The sequence below is a fragment of the Talpa occidentalis genome, unplaced genomic scaffold (assembly GCF_014898055.3).
Source record: "Talpa occidentalis isolate TD23 unplaced genomic scaffold, MPIMG_talOcc4v2.1 talOcc4.6, whole genome shotgun sequence".
Classification (NCBI taxonomy): domain Eukaryota; kingdom Metazoa; phylum Chordata; class Mammalia; order Eulipotyphla; family Talpidae; genus Talpa; species Talpa occidentalis.
The window spans coordinates 133,788,670-133,811,467 of record NW_023604972.1 but is presented as its reverse complement, the minus strand read 5'-3'; the positions used below and the strand labels follow the sequence as shown (position 1 = coordinate 133,811,467).

General features: G+C 55.0%; 1 protein-coding gene across 1 annotated transcript in view; it reads left to right on the top strand.

Annotated features, from left to right (window-relative positions):
- The window catches only part of TRIO (trio Rho guanine nucleotide exchange factor), a 245,181-nt gene that overhangs the window by 105,002 nt on the left and 117,381 nt on the right, over positions 1-22,798 (top strand). The window contains exons 7-11 of the mRNA XM_037529214.2: positions 835-1,026; positions 3,227-3,358; positions 6,707-6,937; positions 12,577-12,699; positions 20,668-20,859. Of these exons, the coding sequence (XP_037385111.1) occupies positions 835-1,026; positions 3,227-3,358; positions 6,707-6,937; positions 12,577-12,699; positions 20,668-20,859 (870 nt within the window). The remainder of the gene's footprint in view (positions 1-834; positions 1,027-3,226; positions 3,359-6,706; positions 6,938-12,576; positions 12,700-20,667; positions 20,860-22,798) is intronic.

Here is a 22,798-nt window from a genome sequence, read left to right as displayed (position 1 = left end):
TGTGCAGGGGCCTGTTAACCCTCAGCCCTTTCCTGTGTCAGTGTCAGTGTTTTAAACCTTTTTGACAAAGGAAATGAAAACATTTCATATGCAAAGCTGACAGTCTTTCAGGGAGGCATGTTAAGGAATACCAGCGTTTATGCTCACTCTGTTATCAGATTGGTTTTTCATGCAACTGTTGCATATTTAATTGAGGTGACAGTGGTTTGCCTCGTTGTTTGTTTTAGAGGCAGAAGCTCCCCCTTGGGTGCTGCCCCCACATCACACCCACCACCAAGACCTGCGTCCTTCTGCTCCCTTGTTTGACATAAGCTGGTGGACCAGGAGGTCTGCGTTTCAGTAGGAGAAAAGCTTGATTTCAGATTTAAGCACAGCATTGTCCTGTTTCTGCCCCAATTCATGGTCTTTGGACAAAGTAGCTCCACTTACAGGTTTTCTATGGATACCAAAGAGAAGTCTGGAGTTTATCTGGAGGGGAGAGCTAGTTCTCACACCTGGGCCTTTGGCTCACAGCACACGCTCTGTGACCTCTGGCTCCAGCTGCCAGTCTGGGGTTACCCTGCTCCTTGCCCGCGTGGCAGCCCAGGGAGAGTTGACAGCATTTGGGCGCCCGCTTATGGGTGTGACCACTGTGGGCCCTCCAGGCAGAGGATTTGTCACGTCACAGTTGTAAGAACAGAAATCGAAACCAATACTTAGAGGTCACGAGGGCCTCCAGGTGGCCAGAGTGCGAGGTCACACGCCGGCGGCTCTGCCGTGAAGGCCCTAGGCATCAGGGCGGGCTTGGGACCCTCCAGGCGCCGGCCTCTGACCAGCCTCCCCTGTGCTCCGCAGAACGTGTATGTGAACATCAACCGCATCATGTCGGTGGCCAGTCGCCTGGTGGAGTCCGGCCACTACGCCTCGCAGCAGATCAAGCAGATCGCCAACCAGCTGGAGCAGGAGTGGAAGGCCTTCGCCGCCGCCCTGGACGAGCGCAGCACCTTGCTGGACATGTCATCCATTTTCCACCAGAAGGCCGAGAAGGTCAGTGCCTGGAACCCCCGGTCCTCCTCCAGGGGCCTCCACGTGAGCGGCCAGATCTTTGGGGGACGTCTGTATAGCCCCCGCACACACAAGCCCCACACGAGCAGGACCCTCCGCAGAACAGCGCCACGAGCAGGCCTCTGTGCTCTGGCCACTCCCTGGGAAGGGCTGGGGCCCCAGGGTGTCACCTACAGGGGTAACATAGTGGGGGTACCTGCGTGTGGAAATTGGTAGTGGGCCCCCAGAAAACCCCTGGAAGTGACAGAAAGGGACTGTGGTGGACATTCCACCAGAGCCAGCGAGGGGAGGCTGGAGCCCTGCGAACGAGGTAAAGCAGGACAGAGGCCCGAGCAGGCGGCGGGCGGTCTGGCCTCGGCCACATGGGGACAGCTGCTCCTGGGAACACACGGCTGAAGGCGACCTAGAAATGTGTGTTTCATGCAGGTGATTCCCCTACCACTTTATTCTCAAAAAATTACACATGTAAAAGTCAGTGTTTCTATTTCCTGGTTGCTTCAAGCATGGCAGTGAATGTGTTCGCACAGCCTCTTGGATCCCACCAGTCTGACGCTCGTGTTTGCGGTGACCTAGTAGACCGGACTAAGCTGGTTCTCCTCGGTCGCATCAGAAGGTGTTGGCCTTGCCTGAGCACCGTGTTGGGCTCCGCCTTGTTCTGCGCGTTTGCAGTGGCCCGTGCGGGAGCAATTCATCGCTGACACGACCTGATGATTTATTAATGACGATGGTTAACCTCAGTCGATTCATGTTGGAAAAGCATTTACAATAATTTAATAATTGCTGTTAAACGCAATGATGGAGGCTGATAGATGGCACAGAGATCAAGCATACTGAGACTCATCCACCTGAGTAATTGACATTTATAAAATACGCTACCCAAGAGACACTCAGGAGTCTGCCCGTGAGGTCACATGCACAGAGGGGTTGGTGGACAGGCGTCAGGTCAGCTCACAGAGACTTCCGTTTGGACCGGCTGGAGTGGGGACAGCACCAGAACCAGGTGGCGAGGGTGTCAGCCTCTGTGCTTGAAGCCATCAGAGTTGGCTTGCTCGCGGGTGGCATGGGATGCCATCTGCATTGGCTTCAAGAGCCACCGCATTAATGACAAAGGGATTTTTAAAATAATTATTACTTGGATGATTTTTCTGAGTTCTTACATATATCATAAGTACCTGAGAAGTGATTCTCAAACATAGTTTTTTTTTTTTTTTAAAGATTTGTTTATTTATGCATACAAGAACTGGGGTGCAGGCCAGAGGTGTGAGGGTGAGAGGATTCACCAGAGACAGAGTGGGGAGCAGAACAGGCAGATCTACTGAAATACACTGCTGAGAGGAGCAGCCAGGAGACAGGAGAGGTCGGCTACGCCTTGTGGGTCAGCTCCCTGGCCAGGGATCGAACTCAGGCTGCAGTGGCTGGGGATAGCTTGATAGTGCTATGTCTTTAACCCCTGCGCCACCAGGGAGCCCCGATTCTCAGACATAATTTGAGAGCATCGCCACATGCTTCCTGTCTGTTGGGGCAGTTATCCTATTTTAAAGTTGCCCTCTGTGTTTTCTCACACGAAGACGGGCGAGGACCCAGGAAAAGAGGCAATGCCCTCGGGAACTGGGGCATCTGTGGGCTGCGCTGAATTCACGTTCTTTAACTGCACTGTGACTGCTTGCCTTTTGCATCTGACCGTGGTGGGTTTGAGAGGCTCTCCCTGGGAAATTTGGCCGTGGTTTCTCAGCTACTGGTGAAACCCTGGGGTGTTCGTGCGGGTGACAGTGGAGAAAACCCGGGTGAGTCTTGGACGGCAGTCAGCAGAGGGGACGCTGCTGGTTCTCCCGCCAAGTGGGCGGACCCCGATTCCTCCCCGCCCTCAGCTCTAGGCACACTGGGCACCCCGGGAGTTTTGCAGCCTCCACCTGCCTTTTAAGTCCTTGTGTGTATTTGCTTTTGGAAAGTTAAAAAATGCAGGTTCCTGGGCCCAGCCCCCACCCTGCCAGAACCTAAGCCAGGGCCCAAGCCCAGGGATCTGAGAGCTGACACCAGTTCGTTTGAGGTGGAGACTCAACTCAGAGAGTCCTTAGACTCTCTCAACCACTCTAATTTCGAAACCACATTGTTAAAGCATCTCTCTTCCTCCGTATACATTGCCATTGATAGAAATCGTCTTTTTTTTCCCTAACCTTCCAAGTATATGAGCAACGTGGACTCGTGGTGCAAGGCGTGCGGCGAGGTGGACCTGCCCTCAGAGCTGCAGGACCTGGAGGACGCCATCCACCACCACCAGGGCATATACGAGCACATCACCCTGGCCTACTCCGAGGTGAGCGGCCAGCGGGCTCGCGGCCAGCGGCGTCTCCTGAGGGTCACACATGACAGTGGACGCTGCCTGCTGCTGGGCACTTTCTTCCTTCTGTATTTCTCAGGGGGCCTTAGAGCTCTGAGAAAGGGCCTTATTTCCTCCTTCCCACTCCTCTCTCGCCTCCCTCCCTCGAGGGCTTCCCTCCCCCACCCCAGCACAAATGTGTGAAACCCTGGTCTGTTCCATAGGCTGTAACTGGAGGCTCCGTTTTGTCCTCACTTGACCAGTGCGTGTCCCCCTCCTTCTTTCCTCTGCAGCGCCCTTGTTCTTTGAGCATGTCTTGACTTTCTAGGCACATCTTGTCTTTCCCTGCCTCACCTCAGGACCCACCATCTCATCATGGCGCGTGGTGATCCAGACGCCACCCACAGCGCGAATGTCCATGTGTCCTGGTTTCCCCGGGGCAACCCAGCACCTCTGTGGCCCGGTCTCACAGACCACACAGGAGGGGCTGCCTTACCTGTTCCCAGGGTTGCTCGAGGGCCTTTTGTCCACAGACATGTCTGTTCAACGGACACCGAGGGAAAGATTCCCTGCCACATTGTTGCTGAGATGATTTATTCATTCTCAGTAGCAGAAACTTAATGGTGTCACAAGGATCCCTTGGAAGCTTGCTGAGAACTGGGAGCCCATCTGTCCTTTTGTCTTGCTGGTTTAAGATCCAAAACAGTAGCTTGAGGTAGAGGTTTGCTTTCCACCAGTGTAAGTAAGTCTTGAGACTGGCTTTCCAGGGCTGGGCTGGAAGCTCTCTTTGTAAGAGGATCTCCGGGTCCTTCTGGCTTTCTCTCTTGCCTTTTTGAGCAGGTAGACTGTCATTCTTAAGGTTGCCTCAGGGTCATCAATGGCTGCTGAAGCTCCAGCCATCTTCTCCAAGCTCCTGGCAGCAGGGAAGAGGAAGAGGCACAATGTAGAATGAGTGTGTGCTGAGCTCCCTAAACACCCCTCCTGGAAGTTCCGCTCAAGATTGTTATGTCTGTATATCGGCTTCCCCTGTTTACAGGCAAGGCTGAGAAATGCAGATGGGGTCTTCCCATTCCCGACTGTCGGGGTGGGGTACACTATCAAAGAGGGTCACCGTAGACTTGGGGATGGGGCCAGAAATTTCTAACACCCCTCCTGAACAGTATCCTTCAGACATGTGCCCACCAAGGCACATGCAAACATGAGTTTTGCATGTTCCAAGGCATAAAACCTAGAAAAAATATTTATAAGGAGTTTTAAATATCTACAAGAACATACTTGTAAGGCCCTGTACTGCAGGGAATGCTTCACTGAGGGCATCGACTCTCAGTCCTGGCTATACCCCATTCCCATTGTTTATCAAAAATCTCCTGATGCCTCCTTTATGATGTATGCCTACTAACCTGCTGTCCCGTAAAACTTCCTTGTGCACTTAGACGTAAATTACATGTTACAGTAATCTATTAGAGGCAAAAGAAAGGTGACTTAAGATAAGATGGATTTCTGACTATAAATAGCTAAGTCCATCTCTAACAATGGAGAAAAAAGCCAGATGTTCAGGCGCTGGCCATAGATATAAAACTAGTGCTTGTACACGATGGGCGAGGCTGGACCGCGTCACGTCTGAGACTTAGATCTGGGGCTGGTAACCATCTGGGTGATCTTATGAGCCCACAAGCAACTCTTGCAAAGTTCTAATGCAAACCAAACCCTGCCCCTTTGACTGACACGGTCGTCTTGTTCCGGGAAAAATTAGTCCTCATTAACATAGACAGACAGACAGAGAGACAGGCTTCCCTGGGTGTATTTAATAGATCAGTACAAAGCTCTGGACGGTTCTTCACTGCATGGATTATCCTGTCTCTCTGAATCCATTGCAATCAATCCCCCCCCCACCCCCACAACAGTCACTCTGCCTCCCCTCCTGAAAAATCACCGTGTTGAGAAAGTTCACACACGTGCCGTGGCTTCTTGGGCCACCTCCTGCAGTAGTGGGCTGACACGGGCACAGCCTGTCCCCTGTGCTGCATGCACCCAGCGGCGGGCGGGTTCTCTGACCCTGCTCTTGGTTTTGCCAGCCCAGCTGGTTTTCCCTCAGGCTTTGTTCTCTTGACGTGTTCGGTCAACTTTAAACCTTGAATCCTGGCAGCCGGCCCTCCGAAGGAGCAGTCAGCATGTGCGGCCACGGCCTCAAAGCCAGGCATCGGCAGCAACCATGTTCCATTCCTGCCCAGCTTAAAGAAAGAGACTAGAAAATCCTACAGTTTTTCACTGACTGCCAGGTTTGGGTGGCCGGAAGCCCCCATGTCGGCCAGTTCTCCCCAGCACCCCTGCACACCCCACCCCCCGCCGTCCTCTTGGTGCTGCGGCCACACCTGTGTGACCTACTCGCTCCTCCTTTGATGGAAACCCAAGGAGGGGGCGAAAAGCTACTGTGCGGAGGGACCCGTGGAAGAGGCCCCGCCCGAGCACCCCCTGCAGCACCCAGATGGGCCCCACCTGCCGCGGGTCCTCCTTGTGCTCTGGTCTGGGCCTGTTTTTCCTACCCCGTCTGGCATCGTCACCTTTGCTAAGTGTTAAGAATCGCTTCAGTACAGAAAATAACCTGATGCTTTTCTTTGCTCATCCCACCCTCAGCTTTCATTCTTTGGTTCCTTGGATGCTTTCATTGAATGGTAGTTTGGTAGCTCTTGAAAAATGCTGCCACTGTAGTCAACATGACTTTTTTAAGTTTCAAATGAGATCCAAATAAAATGGCATTAAAGACTTTCCTATTTTGTCAAGTAAAGTTGCTCCCCAGCTCCATCAGGAAGTTGAAGTGTGTGTGTGCTTTGTCTGCCTCTGGACTTGTGACGGTTTCCTTGAGGCTTCCGGAGCCAGCGTCAGAGTTTTGTCCCGCTGTGGGGCGGGCTCAGCACAGTCACCGCTGTGGGGTTCAGCCGGCTGCGGTCCCTGAGCGCAGTTGCCTGGCAGCTGCTTGCGCTCAGGAGCAGACTGAGATGCTGTGTTCAGTGCTGAGCATGGCGTCTGCCCCAGTGTCTGGAATAATGAACCTTCCTTGGCGTTTCGTGTTTAATTTTGTGATGTCACTGGCTAGTGGGTGGATTTGTCTTAGATTTCTTTTATTTTTTATAAAATGTGCCTTTGAGTAAAACTGTGGTGCGTGTGTGTACATCCGTCTCTGCACGTGCACATGTGCTTTGGTGCCTGCATGTGCACACGCATGTCTGTGTGCATCTGTGTCTGTGTGCGTGGGTGTGTGCAACAAGTGTCTGCATGTGCACGTGCCCAGGTGTGTGTCCGCCTCTTTCTCACTCGTTCACAGCCGCTCCTTTGTGTCGCCGGCAGGTGAGCCAGGACGGGAAGTCGCTGCTCGACAAGCTGCAGCGGCCCTTGACCCCTGGCAGCTCCGACTCCCTGACGGCCTCTGCCAACTACTCCAAGGCCGTGCACCACGTCCTGGACGTGATCCACGAGGTGCTGCACCACCAGCGGCAGCTGGAGAACATCTGGCAGCACCGCAAGGTCCGGCTCCACCAGAGGCTGCAGCTGTGCGTCTTCCAGCAGGATGTCCAGCAGGTGGGCTGCCCCTGGGGCTGCTGTTCCTGGCGGTCGGTGCTGAATCGGGAGGGGCAGGAGTGCAGCACCACATGGGCATCTCTGCAGCCAGAGTGGGGAAAAGAATGGGTGGGAGAGAAGAGTGAACACATATGTGCACACATGCACACACGCACACGCACACACAGCTGCTTTGGGGTCAGGAGTGAAGCTGGGGGACTAGACGTGTATACAGGCTGCCCTTGTGCTCTGAGCCACTGGCTTTCTGAATTATGCGAGGACAATTCAGGGCCAAAACCAGACACTCTGAGTTTTGACCTTGAAACAACTCATCCTCACTTGTATTCGTTGTGAGGTTTACACTGGCAGTGGTTCTGCTGGCTGGTGTTATGATTCAAGGCCTGTGCACTCCCTAGGACTTCCCATGTGTCACCTGCCAGACTGTGTGGTTTGTGGAGCATGGTAGGTGCTTAATATGTAGTTGTCTAATTAGTGAAAAGTGGGCTTTTCTGTCTTTGTATTTCTAAACAGTTGACCTCTCTTCTGTTGTTACAAAATTGGTGTAAACCCAGAAGCTGTTCTGTTTCCTTCTCGTGGGGTAAGGAAGGTCGCCCAGGTGCCGGGGTCTTGCGACTAGAGCTTGGGGCACATACAGCGTCAGCCCCACCCTTGCCCTGGAATGCAGGGTGTGGACAAGGCGGCACCCCTGGGGAAGGATAATTCTCGGTGTGCAAGGAACCCCTGGCATCTGGGGGAGTTGGGAGCCGCAGGGATAGTTCTGGAACAAAACACTCTTCTCCTTGGGCTCCCGAAGCCCAAGAGCTGGTACCTTGTTTAGAAACGTGAAAGCCCAGGCCTTACTCTCCCCAGGTACCTCCCCAGGTACCTACAGGTGAGTGGGTTCCTGCCTTCTGGGCTGATCTATGTGGGAAGCCTATTCTGAGGATCCCCCACTTTGTGTGACCCCCATTTGTCATGCCACGTGGATCTGGTGAGCTCAGAACACGACCTTGTTCCCTAGTTCTTTATCTCAGGTGCTCAGCTTTGCTTCTCCTTCTGGGCTCTGAGTTGGTTGAAGGCTGCAACCGTAGATGCATCTTGATGTCATTCATGCTTCTTGACAGTGGTGTTTCAGTCAACGCAGGTTCATTGCGGGGTAAGTCTTGGAGGGAGAGAGGCAGTTTTCGCTGTGCTCAACGGTGTCAATGTGATTGTTAAAGGATTCACCCACCTGTTTCCTGCAAATCAGCTATTTCTGGACCCCACAGATGACATACTCTCTGGACTTGTGTCTGCAGCTGCAGAGACCCCTGTGGCCCCTGCTCCCCTGGCTCCTGGGGTGCCCAGTCACATAAGAATAAGCCTCTGGGCAGTTTATGTCTGAGTGAGGGGCGGGGGTGAGGATGGAGGAAAGGAAGCCGTGAGGAATACAATGAGAAATCCAGTGATCAAAACTGGCACCACACGGTTAATGCACTTGAATTTGAAAACAGCAAACATTAATTTTCACGTGTAGGAAGGTAATTATGATAATTATGAGGCCAGCTCTTTAGTGAGTTTTTTTCCTCACGAATAGGACATTGGGCTGGATGTGAGGAGGGAAAATGTTCCGCAACACACACAAGGCATATTCGACCCTACTGGCATTCCATAGAAAATAGATAATCATTCTGTGAGGAAAACACTTTGTTTATTAAATGATCAGGAATTGTTCTGACTTGTTTTGCAAACAGGAAATTGCTATATAGGCCTGATCTGTGAAGCGAGGAGCAGAGTTGGTAGCTTTATACAAACCAAACATTTTACCTCGAGGGAGTCCATCGGATGCCAGAAACTCAAGAAATGAGTGACACAGGGAAACTTTTTGCCATGTTGAGCATTGTTACAAGAGGAACTGAGATCTATTAGAAGATTTTAAGAGTTCATTTGGACAAACAAAAGTGAAGACCTGAAATGGCCTCGGGCCACATCTGGCCACCAAATGAGATTTGGGGACCGACGTCTGAAAACATCTGGACCTTGAGGGCTGTTCAGTTTTTGTGAATATAAGGGCTCATGGCTGTGCTGTCCGCCCCAGCAGAGACCGAACAATCGCTCGGAAAAGCAGCCGGGCGATCCCAGGGTGCATGATCCACATCAGTGTTGGAAATAAGTGTCTTCCCGGGCTTCATGGTGCTGTCGTGGGGAGAATGGCTGCCTTGGGGCAACGCGCCTCCTCTTTAACCGGGCTCAGCGTTTATCCACAACTCCTTGAGAAATACTCTTCACTTCGAAATGTCAATCACCAAAGCCTGGTGAACATGAGGGCGGGGCTTAGGAAGTCCCTTGCACACAGGCTGACATGGTGGCCGGGAGTGTGTGTGAGGGGCCCCAAGGCCCGTGGCCAGTCTCGGGGGTTTCAAGGCTGGGGAAGCGTTTGCTGGCTCCCCCGCCCCCATTTCTCTGCCCACGGCCTGTCCCTTCATCAGAGGTGATTCACCCAATAGCCCCAGCGGTTCTGAAACGAAAGCAGCTCTTTGCTTCCATTTTGCCCCGTGCCAGCGGCAGGCAGAGGATGCACAGGCTTGGGGTAAAGAGGGAGCCCTGCGTCCAGATCCCTGGAGCCGAGCCCTGGCGCTGGCTCTTCCACGAGGTAGCCAAGGCCCGTTCGCCCCGGGTTAGTGTCCCGGGATGCCAGCAAGTGCCTGCCCCACCCTCTTCACAGTGGAGGTGATGCCCCAGCACGACAGCTGGGTCAGCAGGTGCCCGGGAAGCTGTTGCTCAATGGCTGAGGGAGGAGCTCTGTGGATTGGCCTCCATCACGATGCTCAGGCTCGTAGTGGCATTAAAACAGGGAATTAGCGATGCCAGCAGGGATGTCACCCACATCTGGCGTTTTGGCTTGGATGCCGACAGTGTCTGTTTTAGGAGAGCTGGCGGCTCACTGTGGAGTCACCTTGACCTCAGGACTCCCACTGTGTCCATCGAGGGCCCTGTCTTACAGAGGAAGGAACTGTTACACCACTGCCTCTGAACAAGGATGGTGGGCCGTCCCCCACCCTGCCCCCCACCCACCTTGCTCTCACAAAACCTGGACCCAGGGAGCCTGTGCACAAGGCTGGACTTGCATCCTTTTCCTCCGATCTGTTTGTAGAGCAGCACACCCCATGCCGGCCGTGTTGTCCAGGGTTGAAGTCACAAGCAGAGATGCCAGCCGCTGGCTGAGGCCGGGAGTAGCCGAGTGGATGGACTGCGTGGACAGAGCCCACCCCTTTGCATGGACAAAGCCCCCCATTGCAAACAAATTTATGCTTTAAATCGAAAGGTCTTCTATAAGCATAGCTTAAGATGCCCCTTGGAGAAATCCATCACTGCAGGATTCCTTGGCAAAATCTGGGCCTGTTCTCAGACTTAGAGAAGAAGCTAAAGCCTGCTGGGGGTAGGGGGGCTGGTTTTGAATATGAACTTCATTTCAGTTGTCTGCTACTGTTTTTAAAAAGCGCTTGGAATTTGCACATTCTTCTGGCATGACTGTCATGTGTGTGGGAAGCACACTTTCACCTGGTGTTTACATGGCTGTCCAAGGTGACAGTGATAAAAGCAAAATTATAACCTATCTGTCACCTGAGGGGTGCTTCATTTTACCCCCAGTGCTTCTGGAAACACTTTTCTCAACACTTAAACAATCCAAATATTTATTATTTTAAAAATACTGTATTTTGCTTCCTCCTGCCATTTCTACCAAATACTGTTTATTTTTTGAAGCTGTGTCTTCATTTCAAGTCTGTATTGAGTTACCAGTAATCATCAGGTTTGCTGCTTACCAGTGACTTAATTTTCGTCTTTATAGTTGAGGAAAATACAGAATATAATATAGTCACAGTGGAAAAAAAAAAAAAAAAAAGAATGCCTCCTAACTCTTCTCGCAGATCTGATGGGTTGACTGTGGGAAGCTTTTCGTACCTGTCCCGCAATTCTTTTCAAGCTTAAAGTTGCTGATCCTGATCTCCTGCCTTTGGCCTCACACGCTGAGCCAATTCTGTGAACTGTGTCCTTTGAGGTCGAGGCATCTTGAAGTTGTCGTTGGACTTTCTTCAAGAGTGTTTTATGCCCTGGTCAGAGCTCTGCAGATGCATGTCTGCCTGAGGTCAGACACAGACGCAGCACACCCACTATTGCCGTATCAGGCTGCCCTTACTCTCGCGCGCTTTGACCTCCGGAGAGTCATGTCCCGAGTGCACGTGTTAAAGGGCGGTAGAGCACATGTAGTCTGGGCCGGCAGATTGCTCACATGCCCGGGGGCTCGGGGTTTGGGGTGGGGGCTGCCGGTGCCGTGTACACTTGTGCTGGGTTTCAGGTGCTCAGCCCGGGGATGCTGAGTCCTCTCACTCCCTGTTGTTTTCACACCAGCTGCGCAGGCAACAGGGCTGCAACTCAGAGAGGCTAAGGGTTGGCCCACCAGCACACAGCTCGGCCTGTCTGTTCAGGACACCTGGAATGACGGGGGATAGGACAGAGCTCGAGGAGGAGCCAGTGAAATGCTCAGTCCCAGCCGGACCCTAGTGCATCGGGCTGCTCTGTATCTACCCTTTCCTTCTCTGCATTCCCGTTCACGGAACGGCTAGCTTTCACAGCCGCTTTGTAAAGCGAGTCTCCCCAGAGGCCCTGCTGTCTAAAAACCATCTTCCTGCCCGGTAGCTCCCCATTAGGATGGCTGCAGAGACCAAGACATTGCAGGGGTCGGGAATATGCCACTTAGGAGCAGAAATTGAATGGAACTGTGTCATCTACAGTTCTGCCTAGATCAGGATGGCCTTTCCGTGATCTGTACCCATCACAGACTTGTACCCAAGCCGCCCAGATTCAGGCCTTGTCACGTGAGACCACACCAAGAAGAGGGGAAGCCGAGCCTAAGAGCTGATCCCGTTCTCATCCCTGGGTGCATTAGAATCATCTGGGGACTTAAAATAACACACCGCCTGAGTCCCACTCCACACCAATTAAACCCGCGTTTCTGGGGTGAGCTTGGACTGGTGTGTTCTTAAAACACTACAGGCCATCTGAAGTATCGCCAGGGTTGAGGAAAAAGTTTCAAATAAGAAGAATGTGTTGCAGGGAAGTTTTTCTTTCTCCTCCCCCATCTCTCCCTCCTGGGAATCAAAGGCACAAAAGTGATCTCAGCATATATGCCTTTTAAAAAAGAAGTTATCCTTAAAGACCAGACAGAGGCATTGAAGTGTTTTCTTAGATTTTACTCTGTGTTCCGAGTCTGCAAAAGAAGAAGAAAAATCAACTTCATCCTTAAACTTGAGTTGTGATGCTTTGAGCCGTGCAAAGATGTTCTGTTAAATTGATGGCCTGAAAACTTATCTTCTGCAAACCCAGGCCTCGTGGGGGTCGCCACAGCGCATCACAGAGGTGAGATTTAATCTCATCGCCACTGCACGTAGCGCTCACTCAGGCAGCCGCGCTCCGTCGAGGGCCGTGCTGATTAGGATCGCGGTGGGAGAGCTGGCGGAAGAGGCCGCCCTCGAGCGTGGTGTTCGGCAGGCGGCGGCTTGCAGTCACTCTCTCCTTTGCTGCTTGTTTCTTGCAGTGTGGACACCGGCATGTATGTTCTGTGGATCGTCCTAAACCGAACACGCGGTTCTTAGGGCTCATGTGCCTGTGTTTTGTTGCAGGTGCTGGACTGGATCGAGAACCACGGAGAGGCGTTCCTGAGCAAGCACACGGGCGTGGGGAAGTCTCTTCATCGGGCCAGAGCTTTGCAGAAGCGCCATGAAGATTTCGAAGAAGTCGCGCAGGTAGGACGGTGGCTGTCATGGTTTTCCCCCAAAGCCCCTCTGTGACTAGTTTGACTCCGTTTTCACACCAGCTGGGGTGAACTGGCCTGAGCTGGGGTGAGCTGGGGAGTGCAGGGTGCGCAGAGCCCGGGGTCGCAGCATCCACTGCCATGTGACTTGGTTTCTACCCCTGCAAGGTCAGCTTCCTCCCTGCAGCACAGGCCCGCAGGGGCCCGGGAGAGCAGGACAGCCAGGCCCGGAGGACGGGAGCACTGTGCGGCAAAGGCACTTTTTGTGTTGTGGAAGAGAGGGGAGCTCACAGTCATGTGGTCTTCACACATGGAAGCTGTGAAGAGGGCAGGGAAGCTATTCTAAAAAGAAGTTGTCTAGTGGGACAGATCCGAAGTGAGACACATCATGGTGTCTCGGAGGAGCAGCGAAGGTGAAGTCTTCACAGCGAGGGGAAAGCCCGCCGAGCTCTCGTCCGCACGCAGACCTGGGCGGTGGGTGGAGCTGGAGGGAGAGAGGCCGGATGGGGACCCCGCCCCGGGAGGCCTGTCCCTTGACGGTGAGGGTGAAACAGAGCTCGAGGGAGAGTGTTGGCCGCCCACACACCAGGATGTACCTGCGGCTCAGGGCGGACAGCGGGAGCACCCACAGGAGCACCCGCGCTCGGCGCTCCCTGAGAACGGGGATTCCCCTCGCCCACTCTCTCGCTGGCACTGCAGCAATGCCCGGCCTGGTTAAGTGCTCCCCAAATACTGGTTGGGACCTAATTACAGCAATCATGGAATTACTTAACCGCAAGAATGAAAAGGAACCTGAGGAGAAAGAACGGGGATCAGTAACGAGCACAGGAATTGTAAATTTGTTGATAAATCAAAGGATTAACCATTTAAACAAAAAACAACGAAATTAGAGGGTGGTTAAAAACCAGACGGAGCTGAAGTCCTGGAGCCCTGGGCCAGGTGAGAGGAGGGTTTGGGGGGCTCTTCTGCGCCAGGGGAGGGAGGTTTGGGGGGCTCCTCTGCAACAGGGGAGGAAGGTTTGGGGGGTTCCTCTGCACCAGGGAAGGGAGGTTGGGGGGCTCCTCTGCGCCAGGGGAGGGACATTTGGGGGGCTCCTCTGTGCCAGGGGAGGGATGTTTGAGGTTTCCTCTGTGCCAGGGGAGGGACATTTTGGGGGCTCCTCTGCACCGGGGGAGGCATTTGGGGGGACTCTGCACCAGGGGAGGGACTTTTGGGGGGCTCCTCTGCACTGGGAGGACATTTGGGGGCCACCTCTGTGCCAGGGGAGGGATGTTTGGGGTACTCCTCTGTGCCAGGGGAGGGATGTTTGGGGGCTCCTCTGCACCAGGGGAGGAAGGTTTGGGGGGCTCCTTCGCACCAGGGGAGGGAGGTTTGGGGGGCTCCTTCACGCCAGGGGAGGGAGTTTGGGGGGGCTCCTTCGTGCAGGGGGGGGCTCCCAGGCAGCAGGGCCCGCGCATCTCAGACTCCTGCAGCACTCGGGAGGGAGTTAGGGCTCTTGGATGAGCTCCGGCAGCCCCGGGTGGAGAGCATCATTTCTGCATCGGCGCAAAGGGAAGAGAAAAGCAGAGAAGTAAAACCTCACAAAAATGGGTTTGTGGGAAACAAAAGAAGCAGGAGCAACAGAATCCTGGTAGAAATCACAAAATAAAATGTAGTAGTTTGTCCATAAATACCAGTAACGATAGCAACTGCCAAATACGCTGTCCTGTTGACGAAGGTTCTCCGAGTGAATAGATACACTCCCTGTTGTTTCTGGGGACACACCTGGGGCAGAAACACCCAGGAAGCCTCAGCCTGTGTCAGGTATTTGAGAAAAGATCCATCGGGCCCTACTAACCAGGCATGTTGGGTTCATAGACATACAGCTCAGGAGCAGCGGGTCTCCAGGTGCAGGAGGAAGTGTGTCCGGCACGGCTCACGAGGTCGCCTCAGAATCTACAGAACAAAAATAAGCAGGAATAAAGCGTGGCTGTCAGGGAACTAAAGCTGGGATCACGTCGTGAAGGAACAGCCACAGAGCAAGTGCAGTGAGGTGGGGAGGGGGCCGAAAGACCTGGAGAAGCCCCTCCACCTTGTTGCATAAAGGCGGCTGTGTGAGCCGTGCCACAGCGCCAGGCTGTGCTGAGAGCCAGGGCAGAGCTCTCGCAGCGGGTGGCTGCCCTGCAAGGCAGGTGAGAGTCAGCCCCCTCCCTGAGAGCTTCCCAGCTCCTCCCAGCCCTCAGATTCCCCGGGTTACTTACCTTCATCCTCCCTTTGGTGGGCTCCATGAGGGCTACATCTGGACCCCGAAACTTGCATGATCTGAAGGGGTCCAGCCATCCATGCACACAGAGACAAATCAGGTTCTTAGTATGAAAGATCTTGAATAGAATCAGGTGCATAGAGACGGACGAGAAGGGAGGATAATAGTTTATCAATAAAACACCCAGTGATGCATCCCGCTGTGGGCAGATGCCCAGCCAGACAGGGTTGGCCTCAGGCAGGGCCTTTGAGGCCTGAAATCCTGCCACAGGTCTAGGGCACTTCTGCCAGGGAACCATAGAAAGGAGGTTCTGAAGTGGGTCCCAGCTGGGACAAAAGGAGCAAAATCAAAGTACAAATCAAGTTTAACAGCTGCCATTGTCAGCTCCCCGAGGGTTTCTCTTTCAGTGCCCCTGCACGGCTCTCCACGTACCAACTCCAAGTCCCCGAGCAAGTCCCAAGCCGAGAGGCAAGCAACCCTCTTCTCCAGGGGTCCCCCCAAACCTGCCTCCTTGTCAGGTGTCTTCATCTGGGCCCTCAGCTCCACCCCTAGTTCCCAGCCCCTGGTCTGAGTGGCTGCATGTAAGTGGGGCAGGAACAGGTCCCTCCCCCTTTTATGGACGTGCCTCCTGTGTGTGCTGCTTTCTGTCAGAGCAGTTACCGGAGAGGGGCCGTGGCAGACGGCCCCTGGCGTGGACCCCGTTCTCCAGGCCAGCCAGTCTCGGTGGCACCTTCAAAGCGGGAGCAGAGAAATGTGCTGAAGAAGGAGCGTTAGCTCTCGTACCGGAACGTAGTCACAAAGATGGAACAAATCTGGGGGCTTCGGGAGAAGACCTTTCCTCTCCACAGTTAAATGTGAGGTTGATTCGTGTGTTTCTCGCTTCACTCTGTGAAGTGAGCCTGAATGGATTTGTTTTTTAGGGATCTGGAATTAGCCATAAGATCCACTTCTCACGGCTTCTTCAAAGTAGACGTGGCACGATGAAGTAACAACCCATTTTAGAAGGAAGTGGGGAGGCTTCTGGTCAGGTTCAGCTTAGTCGGGTTAAACAGATTTGCCCTGTAGACCGACGCCAGGGTTCTAGGAAGGAGGAACCTGAAAGCTGCCCCGCGTTGGCGCGTGTGGTGGACGCCGCGCGGGCCGGGCAGCGGGAGCCCCGGGGAGCGGCAGCCGTGGCCGGAAGCCCTGGCATCGGGTCTGGAGGAAGTGTTTTAGGACTCGCGCCGTCTCTGCCGCCGTCTCTGTCCCGTGCAGCCGTCGTAAGTATCCGTGTCCTCGACTGAAACCTGCTCGAGGCCTTGGGGCCCGGCAGGCGTGGCCAGGACTCCATTTTCGAGCAGGAGCTTTAAAAAAGAAATGGACGATGCTTTCCAGGTGAGGCGTTTCGCAAAGGCGGCTGGAAAGGAGGCGGCTCTCGGCAGCTGGCTTCTCCCTCACCGTCCAAGCGGTCCACCAAGTACTGGTTCCTTTTTAAATTTCAAAAGCTGTGACTACCACAGCTGAGGAAGCCCAGAGAAGGGGCCCAGGGTGGGTGCTGGGGTGCGGAGCCCAGGCTTCCCTGCTGGGAGCCCTGTCTCAGCAGCACGTCCGCCCCGAGGGCTGATCTTGTGGGTGCTGGTGCCGCCTTCCTGCTTCTGCCGCCCAGATTACCTCCCAACACCCAGCCTGTCGTGTAAGTGGCAGCTCAGGTCCCAGCCTCTCGCTCCTGCTCGTGATGGTGGGCCAGGGCCTGTGGTGTTTCCCTTCCTGCGTGAAAGGGTGGCCCCTGGGAATGGATGTGCCTTTTAATATAATCAGGACCCCGTGGACTTTAATTTGGACGGTGAATATTCCTTTTGGTTACAGTTCCATAGGAATAAAATGCTTTGAGAGTTTTCTATTAGTATTTTTGGACTTTATTTTTATTTTTTAATTGAGGTTAGTGGTTTACAACACCGAGTGTGAGTCAGAGGTGTGGGGTGACTCTCTTCAGGGCGTGTCAGGCCGCCACCCCCGCCACCAGGGTACCCATTGGCCTCCAGAGCTGCCGGGCAGCTTCCCTCAATCCTTCGGGTCTTGAAATGCTTGTATTTTCCTCTTTCCTGTCTTTTCCACTGGGAGCCCGGTCTGGCCTCTGGCTGGCCAGGTAGCCCCGGGCTGCAGCAGCTGAGGCCTGTGGGCAGGAGACTGGTCTGGTCTGCCTTGTCCACAGAGGTTCTGGGGTCCCCTGAGTCCCAGAAATTGTATAGTTTTTTTAAAAAAAATGATTTATTTATTTGTACATACAATGACTGGGGTACAGGCCAGAGATACGGGAATTGAGAGGATTCACCAGAGACAGAGTGGGGAGCAGAATGGGCAGATCTACTGAAATCCACTGCTGAGGGGAGCAGCGGGCGAGGCAGGAGAGGTCTGCTGCGCCATATGGGTAGCTCCCTGGCTGAGGAACTTGTGCTGCAGAGGCTGCGGCTAGCTTCATAGTGCTGAGTCTTAACCCCTTGTGCCACTAGGGAGGCCCACAACTGTGTAGGTTTAATTTACTTCCCCAGAAAAAGAGGAAATGGTCGGCCTTCCTCATCCCGGCCTGGCCTGTGTGTTGTCTCCAAATCCCCCTGGCTGGGCCAGTCACCCCACCCCATGCATGAGGGATGGTGGCCAGGACTGGGTGCTGGAGCCGAGAGGCCTCAGAGGGCCCTCCCTGATGACCCACACACTTCAGGTCCAGCCGCTTCCTCCCGGGAGAGGAACCTTGGCCTCAGCACGTGTCGCTCGGACAGTCTGAGCCCCGCTGACTGGCCACAATACCTCTCCTGCCTCGGTTTCCCCACATCTCAGCCCCGTCGTGGGCACAGCATGAGCTTCCTCAGTGTGTTTGTTCACACACACGTTCAGCATTCCCCAGCAGGGGACCCGGGTGGGTTCTGTTCCTGGGAAGGCCTGGCCTTGGCTTCAGACAGGCCCTGGCCGAGTCCCTGCCGCAGCCCCTCTCCGCTGGACGCTGAATGGAAGGTGTGAGTACCCGCACCCCAGACTGTCCAGGAGCACACTTGCTCCTCGGGGATGCTGAGGCTGTGAAGGCCTTTACCTGCCGACTGAGCGTAGCGCGGCGCTGGCAGGAGGGTGTCCCCTGCAGATGCACTTCGTGGTGCTGGCAGGAGGGTGTCCCCTGCAGATGCACTTCGTGGTGCTGGCAGGAGGGTGTCCCCTGCAGATGCACTTCGTGGTGCTGGCAGGAGGGTGTCCCCTGCAGATGCACTTCGCAGACACTGCAGCGGTGAAGAGGCAGGTGGCTTCCCAGCTGCAGTCACAGTCTGTGAAAAACAGGATTTAGCTCTAACAGAATGCGCACCTGCAGCCTGAGGCCTGGTGCACCTGGCTGGGCCAGCCCTGGGTGACTCCGAGCAAGACCCAGGAGCCCCTCCCGGGATTCAGAGACCCTGGGGGCAAGGCTCCGCGGGTCTCGGCACAGGCATCGTCCTGGAAAGGGACTCTCCCAGTGCAGCCCGGGGAGCGGGGAACCTCTGTAGCAGCCCTGGTTCTCACTGCTCACCTGCATGAGAGCGGACTCCAGTGCTGTGAGACCACACATGTGCCTGCACACACACTTAAAACTTACGTTATTTTTTTTTAAAGATTTATATATTTATTTTTATTTATTTATTTATACAAGCACTGGGTACAGTCAGAGGCGCAGGAGGGTGAGAGAATTCACCAGAGCCAGAGCGGGGGCAGAGCAGGCAGAAGGACCGAAGTACACTGCTGAGGGGAGCGGCGGGCGGCAGGAGAGGTCTGCGCGCCATGTGGGACCCTCCTCCGGTGGCCGGGGAGCAGCTGGGGAACGAACCAGCGCTGCAGAGGCTGTGGGCAGCTTCGCAACCCAGCGCTCAACCGCTGCGCCACCGGGGAGGCCCAAAACTTACGTTATTTTTCAGAGCAGTTTTGCATTTATGGAAAAGATGGTCCAGACTTCCCACAATGCACGGCTGGTTCCCCTGTGGGGAGCGTCCTGACATCTTCACTCCATGTAGGGGACCCACGTTGACACTGGGCAACTGAGTCCCGCTGCTGAAGTGCACGCTTTGCTCCCGTCCCTAGTTGCGCCTGCTCCCGTCACTTCCTGTGTTCTCAGTGGCATCCTCATCACTCCTTGGTTCTGAACTCAAGGTTGCGTCCTCCCTCTCTAGGTGTAGGTGGGTGACCGTCCCCTCTAGCTCAGGGTCACCAGGTCACACTGGGGTTGGAACTCAGACCTCCAATGGGAGGATGTTCTGGCCAGTTGTTCGTTGGGGTGATAAGCTGCGGTCAGGGCCTCCCTGGGGCTGTTGTCAGGGCCTCCGTCTCCTTGGCAGGTTGTCTGCCCGCCCCCTAGCGCCTGGAGGGGTCAGAGTGCACGGATGGAGCGAGCACATCGTACAAACAAGGTTTTGTTGTCACAAAGCCCTTTGGAACTGGGGAGGTGTACGGCTTCCTGTCTGTCCTGCACGGGAGTCATCATAGCTTGGTTCCCCACTGACACCCTGGAGTGCGGGCACGTCCTCACGCGGGCACAGCGAGATGGATCCACTGCTCTGTGTGGGGCGGCCACTCCTCGCGCCCTACTTCCCTCTGGAGGAGAGGCGTTGCTGTGGCCGCCTGGAGCTCAGCTTTGGGCCGCTGCTGGCCCAGGCCTGCCGGGGGACAAAGGATGCGAGTGAGCCTGTGGGTGTTCCACGTAAGCCACGTCCACCCTGACATCTCCAGCCAGTCCACCGCCGTGGGCAGCTTGGGCTTCTGCCTCTCCCCTGTGGCGACTCCCTCCTTCCTTGTCGCCATGCCAGCGCTTCGCTTAGATGATTAATCGCGGGTGTTCCCGGTCTCCAGAGGGAAGCTGCCCTCTGCAGGGAGCCTCGTTCCCCATCAGGCCCAGACTCCCGGGGGATGCCCTCCCCACATGCGGACAGCACCCCCTTACAGTCCCTGCTGCTCTAGGACTGAGCTGTTGAAGAGGGCAGGATGACGGACCTTTGCCAGGGGAACCCCCGGCTGACTTTCCGGCTCACGCTCTGCAGCCGAGCCTCCGGCCCTCGGCCCCCACCCGCCCTCGCGACACTTCCCTTTCACAGTATCAGGGTCAGGCCTACCTGTTATTTGAGGAACCCAGTGGCAGCCTCCAGTTTCTCGAGAATCAGCAATATTTGGAGGCTCCTAGACACCTGTGTAAACCTGCACCTCTTTAAAATGGTTTTCTGAGCGTTTCAGTTATGTTTGACTCCAGACTTGGGAACTCTCAAGTTGCAAAAACACAGGCCCAGAATCGCCGGTGCACAGAGACGTGACCCAGGCTGCGGCATAGATTTGTCACCAGGAGCCTTTCCCCACTCTCTTGGGGAGCTACGGCCAAGGGGCAGGACCCCGAGAGGCCCAGGCTAGAACTCTCCACCCGCGCAGAAGCAGGAGGAAGAGCGAAGCCCCTTTTGAGTCAGGACACGCCTGCAGCTGCTCCAGCATGTCCAGCTTCCCCCGGGGGATGCACAGCCTTGGCAGGGGGCATCCGAGTCCAAGGAGCCAGGCAGGGCCGGAAGAGCTGCTGGGGACATGTGTGGGCCTCCTGGTGCCCTTTCCCGCCGCCCGGTTTCCCCCCGTGTGACTTGCAGAAGCGCTCAGGGTTCCCGCGGCCCGAGCCTGGCTGCCGTGTCCGTGTTGCCGGCGCGACCCGCCGCCTCTTATTCACCTCCCATCTCTCTGGTGTCTCTCGCGCAGAACACGTACACCAACGCAGATAAACTGCTAGAAGCAGCGGAGCAGCTGGCTCAGACCGGGGAATGTGACCCCGAAGAGATTTATCAGGCCGCCCATCAGCTCGAAGACCGGATCCAAGACTTCGTTCGGCGCGTCGAGCAACGGAAGATCCTGCTGGACATGTCGGTGTCCTTTCACACCCACGTGAAGGAGGTAAGACCGAGTGCACCCGGCCCACGGGCCCTCTAGGTCCTGGGAGGGTCGTGGGTGTGGGGGTGACGGGCGCAGCCGGACCGGAGGAGGGCAGAGCTGACGGCAGCTGGGGAGCTGCCAGGGCCGTGTGGACAGGCCGCGCCGGACCCGAGGCTGGCTCTCCCTGCCACACCAGCTCAGGGGTGCCTCTGCTGGGGTCCCGGCAGCCTGTGTCTGTCCGGGGCGGACAGCGAGGGTGGGGGTGGCCAGGAGAGTGGTTGGGAGGGGAACAGTGAAAACAAGAGCGGCAGGAGAGCCCTTTGGTTGGAGACAGACAGCGCCGCCCCGTTTCGCGGGCTGCTGGCCTGCACGGCGAGGGCGGGCTGTGGGTTTCCTTGCTGTGCGTTAGCCCGTCACATGCCTGCTGATTTTACCGAACCGTGTGAGCACTCCCAGGTGCGAGCAAAAGTGAATTGTAGATAACTGAATTTGGAGGCGCCAAAGCCGACGTGACCGTTATAATATGCTGCTGGTGTCATGGGCGTGCTCTGGCTGGGAACTTGTCTGGTGATAGGAGCTGATGTGTTTTCAGATCTGCAGAAGGTAGATTGGTGGCCAATTCTGCGTTGCATGTATCTTATTCTTAGTAGAAATCATATAAAATTACATTTAAGAATACTCAGCAGGGGAGGGATCAGAACAGGGGTGGGAAGAGCACAAGAGACTCTGGTGATGGTTCACAGGTGACTTGGTGGCGGGAATTCTATGGGGATTATACATGAGGGGAGCAACGATGTAAAAAAATACATATATAAATAAAAAAAATAGAAATAAATCACATTCAAGAGGCTTTTTTGCAACTCTTGAGAAAAAGAAAACATTTTTCATAAAAGCTAGTTCACAGTAGGACCACCGCTGAGGTAAGGATGTCAGTAACTGCCTTAGGTCTAAGGGAAAACTTCCTCACAACTAGGGAGTTGAAAATGGGGAGCCTCTGAGTCGTTGGGAGTAAGTACCGGACGCTACAGAATCCAGCCAGGAGAGGGTCCAGAGACGGGCTGGGAGCCCGGGTGAGGGGAGGCGTTTATCCGCCGGTGCTGCCATCCTGCCACTTGGAACTTGAAAGTTTGGCTGCAGGAAAACCACATTTATGCCCCCAGCACCCCAAAACTGAGACCCATGAGGAGTGTGTGGGCAGATGTGCTGGGACCCCAGAGCTTGTGCTCCAGCCCCTCCTGCCACGGCTGCGCCCGCCCGGCTGCCCTCCGTGGGGCGGCCCCTGCACAAAGGCTGGTGCTCCAAGGCCCGGGGTGTCTTCAGAAACCAGCAGGACCGACTGCTTTTCCGCCGACTAAAGAGGACTGCACCAGAGTTGCAGAGGAAGGAGGCTGCTCAGCGGCACCTCTCCACGGCAGCTTCTGGCGGTCGCGTGTGTCCCTAAGTCCTCACTCAGCTCGAGTCGAGCCGCAGCCACCAAGTATCTCCCTGCCTCCGCCAGCTCTGCCCCTGCCTCACAAAGTCCCACATCCAGGATTTTTTTTCTGAAATATAAAGTAGATTCTGTCATAATCTGCTTTGAACCCTGGGCCTGCGGGTCCAGCCTGACACCCCTCGGCATCCTTGTGATCTGGTCCACCTTGTCCTCCCGCCCAGCACAGTGACGCCTGGGACTTGGGTGTTCCCTGGGCAGCCTTGGCTGTTTCCTCCTTGTTTACTTTCTAGAATTTTGTTCACACACACCTGTTGTAGCACTGTCCTTGTTTGGAAATGTGCTTCTCTCTCTTTTCCATCCGTACTCGTACGGTAGCTTCTCTTTACTGCATGCATTTGTGCACCTTAGCAGGAGGGAGAAGAGGCCTTGTGTGCAAAGGCAGATTGTGCTTCCTTCAGTAACGTGACCTTGGGCTGGCGCAGCCCAGCCTTCCAGGGAGCCAAGAGGGGTGGAGGCCGCAGTTCCTGC